The sequence below is a fragment of the Protomyctophum bolini genome (assembly GCF_963924005.1).
Source record: "Protomyctophum bolini genome assembly, chromosome: 13".
Lineage (NCBI taxonomy): Eukaryota > Metazoa > Chordata > Actinopteri > Myctophiformes > Myctophidae > Protomyctophum > Protomyctophum bolini.
In genome coordinates, this window is record NC_137874.1 from 39830454 (window position 1) to 39850849 (window position 20396).

General features: G+C 42.8%; 4 protein-coding genes across 5 annotated transcripts in view; 1 reads left to right on the forward strand and 3 right to left on the reverse strand.

Moving 5' to 3' along the window:
• zbtb20 (zinc finger and BTB domain containing 20) overlaps positions 1 to 20396 on the forward strand; it is a 480443-nt gene that overhangs the window by 361588 nt on the left and 98459 nt on the right. The gene's annotated exons all lie outside the window — the stretch shown is intronic.
• On the reverse strand, positions 3197 to 4869 carry LOC308327382 (E3 ubiquitin-protein ligase TRIM35-like). The gene has a single exon (XM_080780769.1). It carries the CDS (start codon positions 4667 to 4669, stop codon positions 3290 to 3292), a length of 1380 nt encoding a protein of 459 aa, XP_080636895.1. The 5' UTR covers positions 4670 to 4869; the 3' UTR covers positions 3197 to 3289.
• On the reverse strand, positions 10378 to 11967 carry LOC308327379 (E3 ubiquitin-protein ligase TRIM35-like; the record flags this gene model as incomplete). Its single annotated transcript, XM_080780765.1, has 1 exon — positions 10378 to 11967. The coding sequence occupies one exon, from the start codon at positions 11965 to 11967 to the stop codon at positions 10582 to 10584; it is 1386 nt and encodes a 461-aa protein (XP_080636891.1). The 3' UTR covers positions 10378 to 10581.
• Positions 16709 to 18426, reverse strand: LOC308327378 (E3 ubiquitin-protein ligase TRIM39-like). Its single transcript, XM_080780764.1, has one exon. The coding sequence runs from the start codon at positions 18191 to 18193 to the stop codon at positions 16805 to 16807; it is 1389 nt and encodes a 462-aa protein (XP_080636890.1). The 5' UTR covers positions 18194 to 18426; the 3' UTR covers positions 16709 to 16804.

The window sequence follows — 20396 nt, forward strand, 5'->3', positions numbered from 1 at the left end:
AGCAGCAGCAGCAAAGAAAGGAAACACAGGGACAGACATACGGATGGACACATATAGCTGTTCATAGGAGTGGCTAGCACCACAAAAATATATATATATGAAAACCGTTCATACCTTGAGCCGTCTTCTACTGGACGTCATCAGGTGTGTAGGACAGGTGATGGCCATGGGGTCAGGGGTCAAACTGTGACGTCATCAGTTGTGTAGGACAGGTGATGGCCATGGGGTCAGGGGTCAAACTGTGGAACAGTTAAAGAGACAGAGTCCCTCTCTCTCTACAGTGATCCTCGGACGAGCGCTCCAGCGGCATCTCCAGTCATCTCCATCCTCCATACTGTACATCCTGTATCCTGTCAAAACATACAGTACACATGCAGCTTAGAACTCTACAGACAGGTACAGTCACTGAACAGGTTTAATTTCCTGCCAGTCAATAACAGGGCTGCCGGTAAGGATCATTTCATATTGGATAATAGGTATTCAGCAACAGAGCAATTTAGGGACCGTCAACAAAAGGTCTCAACTTGATCTGTAATTTGTATTTTCAGATGCTTTTAAACCTAATGATAATGGGCTCAACAAACTCTACATTGTGCAGGGCAATGTAAGGATGTTTATAAAATTGTAGGGACAAAATTGGGATTAAACGGATGCTGTGAAAATAGCCGCTCTAGAAGCTCACAACACTGCGCGGAGCGACTCATTTTGTGTGCTTGTAGATATAAATATGTCTACAAATGTCTATAAAGATGACATATTTTAACTTTGATGCCTGTTCTGTTTACCGTCCTGCTCCCGTCCACTAGAATGACTCCTGGTTTGCCCTGATCCCATGTGAACGCAGCATTACTCCTGGTTTGCCCTGATCCCATGTGAACGCAGCATTACTCCTGGTTTGCCCTTATCCCATGTGAACGCAGCATTACACCTGGTTTGCCCTGATCCCATGTGAACGCAGCATTACTCCTGGTTTGCCCTTATCCCATGTGAACACAGCATTCCTTCCCAAAGGGCCCTATGGCAGCTCTCACGCAGGCTGTTACCCGTTAGTGTCAACCACGGTCTAACTGACTCTGATAACCTGCAGCCTGCAGGGTCCCTTTTATATAAGTGAGACGTACCAAATCACATCACAGCAGTTAACTCACAATAAGCACAAACACAAGGCCGATGAGTTAACACGCCATTCCTGAAGGTTTTAACAAACCAGCTTAAACATGAATTTCCAGGACGTCCATTCATACACAAACTATAGTCTCTTTTTAAATAAGATTGCTCTGGAATCAAACACCCCTCCTCCTCCTCCTCGCTCTGCAGAACTTAAGGGCACCTTCCCAATCAACAGGACTGCCACTGCAGAGTGCAGAGGGGAGAGGGGAGGTGACTCACAATCAATTCAACTTTGGGTTCAATAGATCAACATATTTAATACCATGAATAGTAGTACACTATAGTAGTATATGAGTGTTCTTCAGTACTGTAGTACCACCTGGTATGGATGTACTGTACTGTTTACTACTGTTATTAATCAGTACTGTAGTACCACCTGGTATGGATGTTCGTCTGCAGCCCTAAAGTCACAACTGCTGCAACAACTGAACATTTTGTTCAAGGATTGTCGGACAACAACAACTTCAGAAACTTTATACATCCACGTATGTAAACAGCATCCTAAGGTTAGAGAGGAATGTCACCTCTAATACTAAGCATGTGTTGTATGGAGAATATAGGTTGCTACCTCAGAGAATGTGTTAATATATAATGCAGTCTTAAAGAGGCACTATGTAACTTATTTTTACTGAATAAACTGTAATTTTGTCCAATCTGTATGGTATGTGTTAATGCAAAATAATGTATACAATATGTATGTAAATACAATATAACTTATATAGCTTGTATTTTGTCTCCCTGTTCTTCTATTGAGACATTTAAAGTCGTGTCAAAGGTCATGATCTGGCATTAATTCTGACCAGTCAGAATCAATCCTGTCATGATTAAATTAACCGTATCCCCTGAGCAAGCAGGCCGGCTCTATTAGCTCAATGGTATAAAAAGAATGTCAGCACTTGTGCAGGAAAGCAGGTTAAAATGTGTGGTAGAAAAGGACAGTTACATACTGTATAGTAGTGCAGCTTTAACTGGAAGAAACCTGTGGCAGAAATAGACTCCATAAAACGGGTGTAATATTTAACATACTGACCTGTGCTCAGCGTCATATAAAATGTCATAACTTTTATTTGTTTTAAACGTGGGAGTCAATGTTGACGCAACTGAACGACGTTGTGTGGTAGATCATGTTTATTTGATTTCCCAAATCATTCTTATACATAATTATGTCTTTCATTCAGATCTGTAATTTCAACAGAGAAGGTAAATAATAAATATGCCTCTCTACACACTAAATAAAACAATAACGAAAAAAGTACAGTGAACAGTAAAAGTATCATATATCGTACATAAGTACCCCGCAACATTATTTAGAGTTTTAATTTATAGTAGGCCTAATAATAGCCATCAATTGATTAATATTACATTTTATACTGTTGATAGTTTCATCATCATCATCATCATCATCATGTCTATGTGTGTGTGTGTGTGTGTGTGTGTGTGTGTGTGTGTGTGTGTGTGTGTGTGTGTGTGTTCCTCTGTTCCAGTTCATTCTTTGCCGAAAACCGAATACCCGAATATGATTAATATTATATATCGTTCATGTTTTTGTTTTTTTTACCAGTTTTTGTACCATTGCTGTCATGGCCGTAACTTTGTTGTAGAGCTACATGAATGGTAAAAGACATTATTACATTTTGATCATTAATGGATGATGAAATGATTTATTTCCACACAACAACTCTAAGGTATATTAATGACATAGTAAAATGTTGAAAATGAGTGGTATTCCCCTTTAACAGGTTAATTTATACACCTAAACCCCAATATTATAACAACATCAATTGGCATTAACATGGTCAGTAATATCATCAGGTTATTAACCCATTTCGACCTGAGATCAGATTAAAATAAATGTCTTCTACGATTTTTCTAAAATAGCAGACCTACAAGCTCGTAGCGCGCCACTCGGTGGCACGCTATGAGCTTGTAGATCTGCTATTTTTCAATAGCTAAAGCATAACATAATGCTAACACCAAAAGGGGTTCCCGCCCAAAATGGATTAATGTTAACATTATTACCATTATTGATTGATCAAGATGCTCTATCAATCTATAATTTATCATCATCATATAATTATCGTCTTTGTCTTCATCATCATCATCATCATCATGTCCAGAGTTAGACAGATCTAGGTAAGATCTTCAGAGGACCACCAGGACCAGTGTGAATGACTGGAAAGAGTGTGTCAGTGAACCTGTGTGTGAAGGTGTGTATGTGTGTGTTAGTATCAGGATCACAGAATGACAGCTTTCCTTCATTCCAGTCCAGTTGGACTCTGATCCTCTGAGGTTTCTGCTTCAATGAGAGATCAGTGGATGACGCTGAGGAGTATGCTCTGTATGTACCTTCATGTAAGTATATTATCCAGATTGGACCCCTTGTGGTTCCCTTCCTCTGAAGGGACTCTGCTAACACACCTACATTCCAGCGTGTATTGTCTCCAACCTCAACATCCCAGCTGTGACTCCCTGAGTTAAAGCCCTCAGAACCAAGGACAAGGCCGAGCTGGTCAAATCTCTCTGGATTGTCAGGGAGCTTCTGTATCTCTCCCCGTGTCACGCTGGTCAGATCATCAGACAGGGTGTATTCTGGATGGGCAGTGTTGGGGTCCAGAATGACAGGAGTGTAGGAGACAATGTCCTTCATCTTGTCCCAGACTCTGAAGGCCAGGTTGCCCAGGTGTTTGGCCACGTCTATCAGTGCTCCTGAGACCGGCTGTGGGTCCTGCAGTGTGAGCTGGACTCTCTCCATCGTGGTCTTGTAGTTCTGCAGGAATGAGATGTGTTCAGCTCTCAGCTCCTCCTCTATGGCTCTGATCGTGTGTGAAATGGTTGATATGTCTCTGTTCAGACCCTCCATCTTCTTCTTCATCATCTGACTCTTCTGCTGCTCTTCCTCCCTCAGTTCGGTGATCCTGGCCTCCTCTTCATCATGTAGAAACTGATGAAGCTTCTTAAACTGTTCCTTCATCTGCGTCTCTGTGTGTCGGGTCTGGAACGTAATGTGTTCTGCTGTTTGATCGTAGTTTGTTTTAGTTTTATTAAAGACCTCCAGTTTGTCCTGTAAAGGCTTCAGTGATTTCTGGACCTCCTCCTTGTGATCCAGAGCAGCTTCATCGACGGGCCTGATTCTGTGGCCGGTGTGTTTTTTAGAATCTCGACACACAAGACACACTGGCTGTTGACATTCCAGACAGAACAGTTTGAGTTTCTCAGCATGCAGACTGCAGAGATCCTCAGAGCCTGCTGACGTTCTCTGATGTCTCTCCTGTGTGAAGGCCTCACACAGGTTCTTCAGAGCCAGGTTACGAGGTGGACGATCCGTCGAAGATATTGCCTTACAAACTGGACACTCCTTTATTGTCTTCTCTCGCCACCAGTCCTGCAGACAGGCTTTACAGAAACTGTGGCTACAGGACAGCACAATGGGATCTTTAAAGATGTCGTGACACACAGGACAGGAAAAGTCCTCTTCCGAAAGACACACCTTGGCAGCCATTTTGCCTTTTCAGTAAAGCTACAAACACTCTGCTCAAGACAGGAAATCCAGCCAGTCAGTTGTGGTAACACTCTGTCTTCTAGGATGTTCCCTGAAGTTTACTTTCGCAGTGAATCGAGCAGGCTCTTGTTAAAGTCCATTCAGTTGACAGAGTCAGCAGCAGGTTGTTCCAGTGGTCTGGGTCACTATTCCCTCCTGTAGCTGTGGATGGAAAGACTCCTCGCTGGAAGTTGTGCGTTTGATCCAAAGTGCAATCTTACCGTCTCACATGAGTCAGGTGAGGGGTGGAGCTTTGACAGGTTCTATCACACACACACACACACACACACACACACACACACACACACACACACACACACACACACACACACACACACACACACACACACACACACACACACACACACACACACACATACACACACAGTGTGCCTGATTCAGTGTGTACCACACATACTGAATTGGTTGAATGTATGTATTAAAGTCAGGACAGTCTTTTATCTATTATAAAGTTTAGACAAGACAAATAGACGTATACGTATAGGGAACAAGAGAGTGAACAGAATGGGGAAAGTTAGTGTTTTACAATGTACAGTACGCCGTATCTCATTAACCCTTGTACAGTACACACCATAAACACAGACAGTATATTCCAGTCACCTGCCTGCTCTTCATGAGCAGTTAAGGGTTCTGTGTCGTATACAAATGACTAAATGTGTGTTATTTATTTCACATTTTGGATGCAAGCTCCTCCCCCTCTCTGTCGTTGTGTGTGTGATGCATGAGATGACATCGGTGTGGTGTTGTGTGCCCATGTGATAAAAGGCACAGAGGAATATTTATTTAATTTCTGCCTGTATGATTTGTGATGGAAGACTATAGTTTTTACAGTTGACGAAATTGTACATTTATTTAGTCTTAGTTTTAGTCATCATAACTTAGTTTTTATGTAGCTTTTATTTAGTTTTGTCAGTGATAGAAATGGTAGTCGATGTTTTTTTTTTAATCATGGTTTTAGTTGATGAAATCAAATGCAGACTTCCCCTTCCTTCTCCTGGGAGAAGAAAGCACCTGTACACATTTCATCATACAGGATTTACAGTTTGTAATAGTAGTATTTCCATGGCAATTATTTGCAATAATCTTAAATGTACTTGGCTGCTTAACAACACTGCTGGCTTGCTGCAGGTATATAGTTAGTCTACTTGGGAACGATGCAAGTTGGGAACCTAGTATGCAATATCCTTTTTAACCGTTTTATTCCGTTTTATCTGTCTGTGTCTGAAGCAAACTGACTGTGAAAAGTGGACTGGTTAAGTAATCAAATGACAGGTGTGTCATTAGCCTCTGCTGCAGCAGAGGCTGGGAACTCTACAGAGGAGACACTGACAGAGCCTGACCAGAGCCTTTACTCTACAGATGAGACACTGACTGAGCCTGACCAGAGCCTTTACTCTACAGATGAGACACTGACAGAGCCTGACCAGAGCCTTTACTCTACAGAGGAGACACTGACAGAGCCTGACCAGAGCCTTTCTCTACAGATGAGACACTGACAGAGCCTGACCAGAGCCTTTCTCTACAGATGAGACACTGACAGAGCCTGACCAGAGCCTTTCTCTACAGATGAGACACTGACAGAGCCTGACCAGAGCCTTTCTCTACAGATGAGACACTGACAGAGCCTGACCAGAGCCTTTACTCTACAGATGAGACACTGACAGAGCCTGACCAGAGCCTTTCTCTACAGATGAGACACTGACAGAGCCTGACCAGAGCCTTTCAGAACTCTACAGATGAGACACTGACAGAGCCTGACCAGAGCCTTTCAGAACTCTACAGATGAGACACTGACAGAGCCTGACCAGAGCCTTTAGAACTCTACAGATGAGACACTGACAGAGCCTGACCAGAGCCTTTCGTGGCGCCAGGGCTGGACTGGCCATCGGGCAAACCGGGCATTTTCCTGGTGGGCCGCGACCGTAGGAGGGTTTAAAAAAAACCCCAAAAAAAACCCTTTTTTCTTTCTTTTTTTGACAGGCAGGCAGGCCAATAGGCGGCAGCCACAACAGACACACTGTAGATCCACTTCATCCTCTTCAGTTCCAAGTGAACATGCATGTTCCTTCCTTGTTATACAACTCACTGCCTTCAACAGGTACAACTCAACGTACAGTCATACACACAGTACGTTCACTTCAGCCACTGTCACTGAACATCAGCCACCCGGTTATTGGGTCCCAAAATAACAGCAATAGTACACCTTGAATCACATTAGTATAGGCCTGGCTACGGCACGGCTTACAACAAGCAGCAGCAGCAAAGAAAGGAAACACAGGGACAGACATCCGGATGGACACATATAGCTGTTCATAGGAGTGGCTAGCAACACTCAAAAAATATATATATATGAAAACCGTTCATACCTTGAGCCGTCTTCTACTGGACGTCATCAGGTGTGTAGGACAGGTGATGGCCATGGGGTCAGGGGTCAAACTGTGACGTCATCAGTTGTGTAGGACAGGTGATGGCCATGGGGTCAAACTGTGGAACAGTTAAAGAGACAGAGTCCCTCTCTCTCTACAGTGATCCTCGGACGAGTCCTCCAGCGGCATCTCCAGTCATCTCCATCCTCCATACTGTACATCCTGTATCCTGTCAAAACATACAGTACACATGCAGCTTAGAACTCTACAGACAGGTACAGTCACTGGACAGGTTTAATGTCCTGCCAGTCAATAATAGGGCTGCCGGTAAGGATCATTTCATATTGGATAATAGGTATTCAGCAACAGAGCAATTTAGGGGCCGTCAACAAAAGGTCTCAACTTGATCTGTAATTTGTATTTTCAAATGCTTTTAAACCTAATGATAATGGGCTCAACAAACTCTACATTGTGCAGGGCAATGTAAGGACGTTTATAAAATTGTAGGACAAAATTGGGATTAAACGGATGGTGTGAAAATAGCCGCTCTAGAAGCTCACAACACTGCGCGGAGCGACTCATTTTGTGTGCTTGTAGATATAAATATGTCTACAAATGTCTAAAAAGATGACATATTTTAACTTTGATGCCTGTTCTGTTTACCGTCCTGCTCCCGTCCACTAGAATGACTCCTGGTTTGCCCTGATCCCATGTGAACGCAGCATTACTCCTGGTTTGCCCTGATCCCATGTGAACGCAGCATTACTCCTGGTTTGCCCTGATCCCATGTGAACGCAGCATTACTCCTGGTTTGTCCTGATCCCATGTGAACGCAGCATTCCTTCCCAAAGGGCCCTATGGCAGCTCTCACGCAGGCTGTTACCTGTTAGTGTCAACCACGGTCTAACTGACTCTGATAACCTGCAGCCTGCAGGGTCCCTTTTATAGGGAGTGAGACGTACCAAATCACATCACAGCAGTTAACTAACAATGAGCACAAACACAAGGCCCATGAGTTAACACGCCATTACTGAAGGTTTTAACAAACCAACTTAAACATCAATTTCCAGGACGTCCATTCATACACAAACTATAGTCTCTTTTTAGATAAGATTGCTCTGGAATCAAACACCCCTCCTCCTCCTCCTCTCTCTGCAGAACTTAAGGGCACCTTCCCAATCAACAGGACTGCCACTGCAGAGTGCAGAGGGGAGAGGGGAGGTGACTCACAATCAATTCAACTTTGGGTTCAATAGATCAACATATTTAATACCATGAATAGTAGTACACTATAGTAGTATATGAGTGTTCTTCAGTACTGTAGTACCACCTGGTATGGATGTACTGTACTGTATACTACTGTTATTAATCAGTACTGTAGTACCACCTGGTATGGATGTAATGTATACTACTGTTATTAATCAGTACTGTAGTACCACCTGGTATGGATGTACTGTACTGTATACTACTGTTATTAATCAGTACTGTAGTACCACCTGGTATGGATGTACTGTTTACTACTGTTATTAATCAGTACTGTAGTACCACCTGGTATGGATGTACTGTTTACTACTGTTATTAATCAGTACTGTAGTACCACCTGGTATGGATGTACTGTTTACTACTGTTATTAATCAGTACTGTAGTACCACCTGGTATGGATGTACTGTTTACTACTGTTATTAATCAGTACTGTAGTACCACCTGGTATGGATGTTTGTCTGCAGCCCTAAAGTCACAACTGCTGCAACAACTGAGCATTTTGTTCAAGGATTGTCGGACAACAACAACTTCAGAAACTTTATACATCCACGTATGATAACAGCATCCTAAGGTTAGAGAGGAATGTCACCTCTAATACTAAGCATGTGTTGTATGGAGAATATAGGTTGCTACCTCAGAGAATGTGTTAATATATCATGCAGTCTTAAAGAGGCACTACTGTATGTAACTTATTTTTTACTGAATAAACTGTAATTTTGTCCAATCTGTATGGCATGTGTTAATGCAAAATAATGTATACAATATGTGTGTAAATACAATATAACTTACATAGCTTGTATTTTGTCTCCCTGTTCTTCTATTGAGACATTTAAAGTCGTGTCAAAGGTCATGATCTGGCATTAATTCTGACCAGTCAGAATCAATCCTGTCATGATTAAATTAACCGTATCCCCTGAGCAAGTAGGCCGGCTCTATTAGCTCAATGGCATAAAAAAAAAAGAAATGTCAGCACTTGTGCAGGAAAGCAGGTTAAAATGTGTGGTAGAAAAGGACAGTTACATACTGTATAGTAGTGCAGCTTTAACTGGAAGAAACCTCTGGCAGAAATAGACTCCATAAAACGGGTGTAATATTTAACATACTGACCTGTGCTCAGCGTCATATAAAATGTCATAACTTTTAATGTTTTAAACGGGGGAGTCAATGTTGATGCAACTGAACGACGTTGTGTGGTAGATCATGTTTATTTGATTTTCCAAATCATTCTTATACATAATTATGTCTTTCATTCAGATCTGTAATTTCAACAGAGAAGGTACATATGCCTCTCTACACACTAAATAAAACAATAACGAAAAAGTACAGTGAACAGTAAAAGTATCATATATCGTACATAAGTACCCCGCAACATTATTTCTAGTTTTAATTTATAGTAGGCCTAATAATAGCCATCAATTGATTAATATTACATTTTATACTGTTGATAGTTCCATCATCATCAACATCATGTCTAACTATGTGTGTGTGTGTGTGTGTGTGTGTGTGTGTGTGTGTGTGTGTGTGTGTGTGTGTGTGTGTGTGTGTGTGTGTGTGTGTGTGTGTTAGTATCAGGATCAGCTTTCCTCTGTTCCAGTTAATTCTTTGCCGAAAACCGAATACCTGAATATGATTAATATTATATATCGTTCATGTTTTTGTTTTTTTACCAGTTTTTGTACCATTGCTGTCATGGCCGTAACTTTGTTGTAGAACTACATGAATGGTAAAAGACATGATTACATTTTTATCATTAATGGATGATGGAATTATTTATTTCCACACAACAACTCTAAGGTATATTAATGACATAGTAGAATGTTGAAAATGAGTAGTATTCCCCTTTAACAGGTTAATTTATACACCTAAACCCCAATATTATAACATCAATTGGCATTAACATGGTCAGTAATATCATCAGGTTATTAACCCATTTTGACCTGAGATCAGATTAAAAAAATGTCTTCTACGATTTCTCAAAAATAGCAGACCTACAAGCTCGTAGCGCGCCACTCGGTGGCGCGCTATGAGCTTGTAGATCTGCTATTTTTCAATTGCTAAAGCATAACATAATGCTAACACCAAAAGGGGTTCCCGCCCAAAATGGGTTAATGTTAACATTATTACCATTATTGATTGATCAAGATGCTCTATCAATCTATAATTAATCATCATCATATAATTATCGTCTTTGTCTTCATCATCATCATCATTCATTGTCCAGAGTTAGACAGATCTAGGTAAGATCTTCAGAGGACCACCAGGACCAGTGTGAATGAATGGAAAGAGTGTGTCAGTGAACCTGTGTGTGAAGGTGTGTATGTGTGTGTTAGTATCAGGATCACATAATGACAGCTTTCCTTCATTCCAGTCCAGTTGGACTCTGATCCTCTGAGGCTTCTGCTTCAAGTTCAATGAGAGAACAGTGTTTGACCCCAAGGAGAATGCTCTGTATTTACCTTGTTCTAAGTATATTATCCACAGTTGACCCCGTGTGGTTCCCTTCCTCTGAAGGGACTCTGCTAACACACCTACATGCCAGAGTGTATTGTCTCCAACCTCAACATCCCAGCTGTGACTCCCTGAGTTAAAGCCCTCAGAACCAAGGACAAGGCCGATCTGGTCAAATCTCTCTGGATTGTCAGGGAGCTTCTGTCTCTCTCCCCATGTCACGCTGGTCAGATCATCAGACAGGGTGTATGCTGGATGGGCAGTGTTGGGGTCCAGAATGACAGGAGTGTAGGAGACAATGTCCTTCATCTTGTCCCAGACTCTGAATGCCAGGTTGCCCAGGTGTTTGGCCACGTCTATCAGTGCTCCTGAGACCGGCTGTGGGTCCTGCAGTGTGAGCTGGACTCTCTCCATCGTGGTCTTGTAGTTCTGCAGGAATGAGATGTGTTCAGCTCTCAGCTCCTCCTCTATGGCTCTGATCGTGTGTGAAATGGTTGATATGTCTCTGTTCAGACCCTCCATCTTCTTCTTCATCATCTGACTCTTCTGCTGCTCTTCCTCCCTCAGTTCGGTGATCCTGGCCTCCTCTTCATCATGTAGAAACTGATGAAGCTTCTTAAACTGTTCCTTCATCTGCGTCTCTGTGTGTCGGGTCTGGAACGTAATGTGTTCTGCTGTTTCGTCGTAGTTTGTTTTAGTTTTATTAAAGACCTCCAGTTTGTCCTGTAAAGGCTTCAGTGATTTCTGGACCTCCTCCTTGTGATCCAGAGCAGCTTCATCGACGGGCCTGATTCTGTGGCCGGTGTGTTTTTTAGAATCTCGACACACAAGACACACTGGCTGTTGACATTCCAGACAGAACAGTTTGAGTTTCTCAGCATGCAGACTGCAGAGATCCTCAGAGCCTGCTGACGTTCTCTGATGTCTCTCCTGTGTGAAGGCCTCACACAGGTTCTTCAGAGCCAGGTTACGAGGTGGACGATCCGTCAAAGATATTGCCTTACAAACTGGACACACCTTTATTGTCTTCTCTCGCCACCAGTCCTGCAGACAGGCTTTACAGAAGCTGTGGCTACAGGACAGGAGAACGGGATCTTTAAAGATGTCGTGACACACAGGACAGGAAAAGTCCTCTTCCGAAAGACACACCTTGGCAGCCATTTTGCCTTTTCAGTAAAGCTACAAACACTCTGTCTTCTAGAATGTTCCCTGAAGTTTACATTCGCAGTGAATCGAGCAGGCTCTTGTTAAAGTCCATTCAGTTGACAGAGTCAGCAGCAGGTTGTTCCAGTGGTCTGGGTCACTATTCCCTCCTGTAGCTGTGGATGGAAAGACTGTCTGTCCTCCTCGCTGGAAGTTGTGTGTTTGATCCAAAGTGCAATCTTACCGTCTCAGATGAGTCAGATGAGGGGTGGAGCTTTGACAGACCTGTTGCACAGGTTCTATCTCACAGGGCAATATTTATTTATTTCTGCCTGTATGATTTGTGATGGAAGACTAGTTTTTATCAGTTGACGAAATTGTACATTTATTTAGTCTTAGTTTTAGTCATCATAACTTCGTTTTTATGTAGCTTTTATTTAGTTTTGTCAGTGATAAAAATGGTAGTCGATGTTTTTTTTTTATCATGGTTTTAGTTGATGAAATCAAATGCAGACTTCCCCCTCCTTCTCCTGGGAGAAGAAAGCACCTGTACACATTTCATCATACAGGATTTACAGTTTGTAATAGTAGTATTTCCATGGCAATTATTTGCAATAATCTTAAATGTACTTGGCTGCTTAACAACACTGCTGGCTTGCTGCAGGTATAGTTAGCCTACTTGGGGAACGATGCAAGTTGGGAACCTAGTATGCAATATCCTTTTTTAACCGTTTTATTCCGTTTTATCTGTCTGTGTCTGAAGCAAACTGACTGTGAAAAGTGGACTGGTTAAGTAATCAAATGACAGGTGTGTCATTAGCCTCTGCTGCAGCAGAGGCTGGGAACTCTACAGAGGAGACACTGACAGAGCCTGACCAGAGCCTTTACTCTACAGATGAGACACTGACAGAGCCTGACCAGAGCCTTTACTCTACAGATGAGACACTGACAGAGCCTGACCAGAGCCTTTCTCTACAGATGAGACACTGACAGAGCCTGACCAGAGCCTTTCTCTACAAATGAGACACTGACAGAGCCTGACCAGAGCCTTTCGTGGCGCCAGGGCTGGACTGGCCATCGGGCAAACCGGGCATTTTCCTGGTGGGCCGTGACCGTAGGGGGCCGCCATGATTTAAAAAAACAAAAAAACCCTTTTTTCTTTCTTTTTTTGACAGGCAGGCAGGCCAATAGGCGGCAGCCACAACAGACACACTGTAGATCCACTTCATCATCTTCAATTCCAAGTGAACATGCATGTTCCTTCCTTTGTTATACAACTCACTGCCTTCAACAGGTACAACTCAACGTACAGTCATACACACAGTACGTTCACTTCAGCCACAGTCACTGAACATCAGCCACCCGGTTATTGGGTCCCAAAATAACAGCAATAGTACACCTTGAATCACATTAGTATAGGCCTGGCTACGGCACGGCTTACAACAAGCAGCAGCAGCAGCAAAGAAAGGAAACACAGGGACAGACATACGGATGGACACATATAGCTGTTCATAGGAGTGGCTAGCACCACTCAAAATATATATATATATGAAAACCGTTCCTACCTTGAGCCGTCTTCTACTGGACGTCATCAGATGTGTAGGACAGGTGATGGCCATGGGGTCAGGGGTCAAACTGTGACGTCATCAGTTGTGTAGGACAGGTGATGGCCATGGGGTCAGGGGTCAAACTGTGACGTTATCAGTTGTGTAGGACAGGTGATGGCCATGGGGTCAGGGGTCAAACTGTGACGTCATCAGTTGTGTAGGACAGGTGATGGCCATGGGGTCAGGGGTCAAACTGTGGAACAGTTAAAGAGACAGAGTCCCTCTCTCTCTACAGTGATCCTCGGACGAGCCCTCCAGCGGCATCTCCAGTCATCTCCATCCTCCATACTGTACATCCTGTATCCTGTCAAAACATACAGTACACATGCAGCTTAGAACTCTACAGACAGGTACAGTCACTGAACAGGTTTAATGTCCTGCCAGTCAATAATAGGGCTGCCGGTAAGGATCATTTCATATTGGATAATAGGTATTCAGCAACAGAGCAATTTAGGGGCCGTCAACAAAAGGTCTCAACTTGATCTGTAATTAGTATTTTCAGATGCTTTTAAACCTAATGATAATGGGCTCAACAAACTCTACATTGTGCAGGGCAATGTAAGGACGTTTATAAAATTGTAGGGACAAAATTGGGATTAAACGGATGGTGTGAAAATAGCCGCTCTAGAAGCTCACAACACTGCGCGGAGCGACTCATTTTGTGTGCTTGTAGATATAAATATGTCTACAAATGTCTATAAAGATGACATATTTTAACTTTGATGCCTGTTCTGTTTACCGTCCTGCTCCCGTCCACTAGAATGACTCCTGGTTTGCCCTGATCCCATGTGAACGCAGCATTACTCCTGGTTTGCCCTGATCCCATGTGAACGCAGCATTACTCCTGGTTTGCCCTGATCCCATGTGAACGCAGCATTCCTTCCCAAAGGGCCCTATGGCAGCTCTCACGCAGGCTGTTACCCGTTAGTGTCAACCACGGTCTAACTGACTCTGATGACCTGCAGCCTGCAGGGTCCCTTTTATAGGGAGTGAGACGTACCGAATCACATCACAGCAGTTATCTCACAATGAGCACAAACACAAGGCCCATGAGTTAACACGCCATTACTGAAGGTTTTAACAAACCAACTTAAACATCAATTTCAAGGACGTCCATTCATACACAAACTATAGTCTCTTTTTAAATGAGATTGCTCTGGAATCAAACACCCCTCCTCCTCCTCCTCGCTCTGCAGAACTTAATGACACCTTCCCAATCAACAGGACTGCCACTGCAGAGTGCAGAGTGCAGAGGGGAGGTGACTCACAATCAATTCAACTTTGGGTTCAATAGATCAACATATTTAATACCATGAATAGTAGTACACTATAGTAGTATATGAGTGTTCTTCAGTACTGTAGTACCACCTGGTATGGATGTACTGTACTGTATACTACTGTTATTAATCAGTACTGTAGTACCACCTGGTATGGATGTACTGTACTGTATACTACTGTTATTAATCAGTACTGTAGTACCACCTGGTATGGATGTACTGTACTGTTTACTACTGTTATTAATCAGTACTGTAGTACCACATGGTATGGATGTTCGTCTCCAGCCCTAAAGTCACAACTGCTGCAACAACTGAACATTTTGTTCAAAGATTGTTGGACAACAACAACTTCAGAAACTTTATACATCCACGTATGCTAACAGCATCCTAAGGTTAGAGAGGAATGTCACCTCTAATACTAAGCATGTGTTGTATGGAGAATATAGGTTGCTACCTCAGAGAATGTGTTAATATATCATGCAGTCTTAAAGAGGCACTACTGTATGTAACTTATTGTTTACTGAATAAACTGTAATTTTGTCCAATCTGTATGGTATGTGTGTTAATGCAAAATAATGTATACAATATGTATGTAAATACAAAATAACTTATATAGCTTGTATTTTGTCTCCCTGTTCTTCTATTGAGACATTTAAAGTCGTGTCAAAGGTCATGATCTGGCATTAATTCTGACCAGTCAGAATCAATCCTGTCATGATTAAATTAACCGTATCCCCTGAGCAAGCAGGCCGGCTCTATTAGCTCAATGGTAAAAAAAAAGAGAAAAGTCAGCACTTGTGCAGGAAAGCAGGTTAAAATGTGTGGTAGAAAAGGACAGTTACATACTGTATAGTAGTGCAGCTTTAACTGGAAGAAACCTCTGGCAGAAATAGACTCCATAAAACGGGTGTAATATTTAACATACTGACCTGTGCTCAGCGTCATATAAAATGTCATAACTTTTAATGTTTTAAACGTGGGAGTCAATGTTGACGCAACTGAACGACGTTGTGTGGTAGATCATGTTTATTTGATTTTCCAAATCATTCTCATACATAATTATGTCTTTCATTCAGATCTGTAATTTCAACAGAGAAGGTACATATGCCTCTCTACACACTAAATAAAACAATAACGTAAAAAGTACAGTGAACAGTAAAAGTATCATATATCGTACATAAGTACCCTGCAACATTATTTCTAGTTTTAATTTATAGTAGGCCTAATAATAGCCATCAATTGATTAATATTACATTTTATACTGTTGATAGTTTCATCATCATCATGTCTAACTATGTGTGTGTGTGTGTGTGTGTGTGTGTGTGTGTGTGTGTGTGTGTGTGTGTCAGCTTTCCTCTGTTCCAGTTCATTCTTTGCCGAAAACCTGAATATGATTAATATTATATATCGTTCATGTTTTTGTTTTTTTACCAGTTTTTGTACCATTGCTGTCATGGCCGTAACTTTGTTGTAGAGCTACATGAATGGTAAAATACATGATTACATTTTGATCATTAATGGATGATGAAATTATATATTTCCACACTACAACTCTAAGGTATATTAATGACATAGTAAAATGTTGAAAATGAGTGGTATTCCCCTTTAACAGGTTCATTTATACACCTAAACCCCGATATTATAACATCAATTGGCATTAACATGGTCAGTAATATCATCAGGTTATTAACCCATTTTGACCTGAGATCAGATTAAAATAAATGTCTTCTACGATTTTTCAAAAATAGCAGATCTACAAGCTCCTAGCGCGCCACTCAGTGGAGCTTGTAGATCTGCTATTTTTCAATAGCTAAAGCATAACATAATGCTAACACCAAAATGGGTTCCCGCCCAAAATGGGTTAATGTTATCATTACCATTATTGATTGATCAAGATGCTCTATCAATCTATAATTTATCATCATCATATAATTATCGTCTTTGTCTTCATCATCATCATCATGTCCAGAGTTAGACAGATCTAGGTAAGATCTTCAGAGTAGCTCCAGAAAGAAATTCACTGGAAATGTATGGAAAGAGTGTGTCAGTGAACCTGTGTGTGACGGTGTGTATGTGTGTGTTAGTATCAGGATCACAGAATGACAGCTTTCCTTCATTCCAGTCCAGTTGGACTCTGATCCTCTGAGGCTTCTGCTTCAATGAGAGGACAGTGAATGACCCTGAGGAGTATGCTGTGTATTTACCTTCATGTAAGTATATTAACCACAGTTGACCCCCTGTGATTCCCTTCCTCTGAGAGGACTCTGCTAACACACCTACACCCCAGCGTGTATTGTCTCCAACCTCAACATCCCAGCTGTGACTCCCTGAGTTAAAGCCCTCAGAACCAAGGGCAAGGCCGATCTGGTCAAATCTCTCTGGATTGTCAGGGAGCTTCTGCATCTCTCCCCATGTCACGCTGGTCAGATCATCAGACAGGGCGTGTCCTGGATGGGCAGTGTTGGGGTCCAGAATGACAGGAGTGTAGGAGACAATGTCCTTCATCTTGTCCCAGACTCTGAAGGCCAGGTTACCCAGGTGTTTGGCCACGTCTATCAGTGCTCCTGAGACCGGCTGTGGGTCCTGCAGTGTGAGCTGGACTCTCTCCATCGTGGTCTTGTAGTTCTGCAGGAATGAGACGTGTTCAGCTCTCAGCTCCTCCTCTATGGCTCTGATCGTGTGTGAAATGGTTGATATGTCTGTGTTCAGACCCTCCATCTTCTTCTTCATCATCTGACTCTTCTGCTGCTCTTCCTCCCTCAGTTCGGTGATCCTGGCCTCCTCTTCATCATGTAGAAACTGATGAAGCTTCTTAAACTGTTCCTTCATCTGCGTCTCTGTGTGTCGGGTCTGGAACGTAATGTGTTCTGCTGTTTGATCGTAGTTTGTTTTAGTTTTATTAAAGACCTCCAGTTTGTCCTGTAAAGGCTTCAGTGATTTCTGGACCTCCTCCTTGTAATCCAGAGCAGCTTCATCGACGGGCCTGATTCTGTGGCCGGTGTGTTTTTTAGAATCTCGACACACAAGACACACTGGCTGTTGACATTCCAGACAGAACAGTTTGAGTTTCTCAGCATGCAGACTGCAGAGATCCTCAGAGCCTGCTGACGTTCTCTGATGTCTCTCCTGTGTGAAGGCCTCACACAGGTTCTTCAGAGCCAGGTTACGAGGTGGACGATCTGTCGAAGATATTGCCTTACAAACTGGACACACCTTTATTATTATCTTCTCTCGCCACCAGTCCTGCAGACAGGCTTTACAGAAGCTGTGGCTACAGGACAGGAGAACGGGATCTTTAAAGATGTCGTGACACACAGGACAGGAAAAGTCCTCTTCCGAAAGACACACCTTGGCAGCCATTTTGCCTTTTCAGTAAAGCTACAAACACTCTGCTCAAGACAGGAAATCCAGCCAGTCAGTTGTGGTAACACTCTGTCTTCTAGGATGTTCCCTGAAGTTTACTTTCGCAGTGAATCGAGCAGGCTCTTGTTAAAGTCCATTCAGTTGACAGAGTCAGCAGCAGGTTGTTCCAGTGGTCTGGGTCACTATTCCCTCCTGTAGCTGTGGATGGAAAGACAGTCTGTCCTCCTCGCTGGAAGTTGTGCGTTTGATCCAAAGTGCAATCTTACCGTCTCACATGAGTCAGGTGAGGGGTGGAGCTTTGACAGACCTGTTGCACAGGTTCTATCACACACACACACACACACACACACACACACACACACACACACACACACACACACACACACACACACACACACACACACACACACACACACACACACACACACACACACACACACACACACACACACACACACACACACACACACACACACACACACACACACTGTGCCTGATTCAGTGTGCACCACACATACTGAATTGGTTGAATGTATGTATTAAAGTCAGGACAGTCTTTTATCTATTATAAAGTTTAGACAAGACAAATAGACGTATACGTATAGGGAACAAGAGAGTGAACAGAATGGGGAAAGTTAGTGTTTTACAATGTACAGTACGCCGCATCTCATTAACCCTTGTACAGTACACATCATAAACAGAGACAGTATATTCCAGTCACCTGCCTGCTCTTCATGAGCAGTTAAGGGTTCCGTGTCGTATACAAATGACTAAATGTGTGTTATTTATTTCACATTTTGGATGCAAGCTCCTCCCCCTCTCTGTCGTTGTGTGTGTGATGCATGAGATGACATTGGTGTGGTGTTGTGTGCCCATGTGATAAAAGGCACAGGGAAATATTCATTTATTTCTGCCTGTATGATTTGTGATGGAAGACTAGTTTTTATCAGTTGACGAAATTGTACATTTATTTAGTCTTAGTTTTAGTCATCATAACTTAGTTTTTATGTAGCTTTTATTTAGTTTTGTCTGTGATAAAAATGGTAGTCGATCATTTTTTATCATGGTTTTAGTCGATGAATGAATCAAATGCAGACTTCCCCTTCCTTCTCCTGGGAGAAGAAAGCACCTGTACACATTTCATCATACAGGATTTACAGTTTGTAATAGTAGTATTTCCAAGGCAATTATTTGCAATAATCTTAAATGTACTTGGCTGCTTAACAACACTGCTGGCTTGCTGCAGGTACTGTATAGTTAGCCTACTTGGGAACGATGCAAGCTGGGAACCTAGTATGCAATATCCTATTTTAACCGTTTTATCTGTCTGTGTCTGAAGCAAACTGACTGTGAAAAGTGGACTGGTTAAGTAATCAAATGACAGGTGTGTCATTAGCCTCTGCTGCAGCAGAGGCTGGGAACTCTACAGATGAGACACTGACAGAGCCTGACCAGAGCCTTTCTCTACAGATGAGACACTGACAGAGCCTGACCAGAGCCTTTCTCTACAGATGAGACACTGACAGAGCCTGACCAGAGCCTTTCTCTACAGATGAGACACTGACAGAGCCTGACCAGAGCCTTTCAGAACTCTACAGATGAGACACTGACAGAGCCTGACCAGAGCCTTTCTCTACAGAGGAGACACTGACAGAGCCTGACCAGAGCCTTTAGAACTCTACAGATGAGACACTGACAGAGCCTGACCAGAGCCTTTCTCTACAGAGGAGACACTGACAGAGCCTGACCAGAGCCTTTCTCTACAGATGAGACACTGACAGAGCCTGACCAGAGCCTTTCTCTACAGATGAGACACTGACAGAGCCTGACCAGAGCCTTTCTCTACAGATGAGACACTGACAGAGCCTGACCAGAGCCTTTACTCTACAGATGAGACACCGACAGAGCCTGACCAGAGCCTTTACTCTACAGAGGAGACACTGACAGAGCCTGACCAGAGCCTTTAGAACTCTACAGAGGAGACACTGACAGAGCCTGACCAGAGCCTTTCTCTACAGATGAGACACTGACAGAGCCTGACCAGAGCCTTTCTCTACAGATGAGACACTGACAGAGCCTGACCAGAGCCTTTCTCTACAGATGAGACACTGACAGAGCCTGACCAGAGCCTTTCTCTACAGATGAGACACTGACAGAGCCTGACCAGAGCCTTTCTCTACAGATGAGACACTGACAGAGC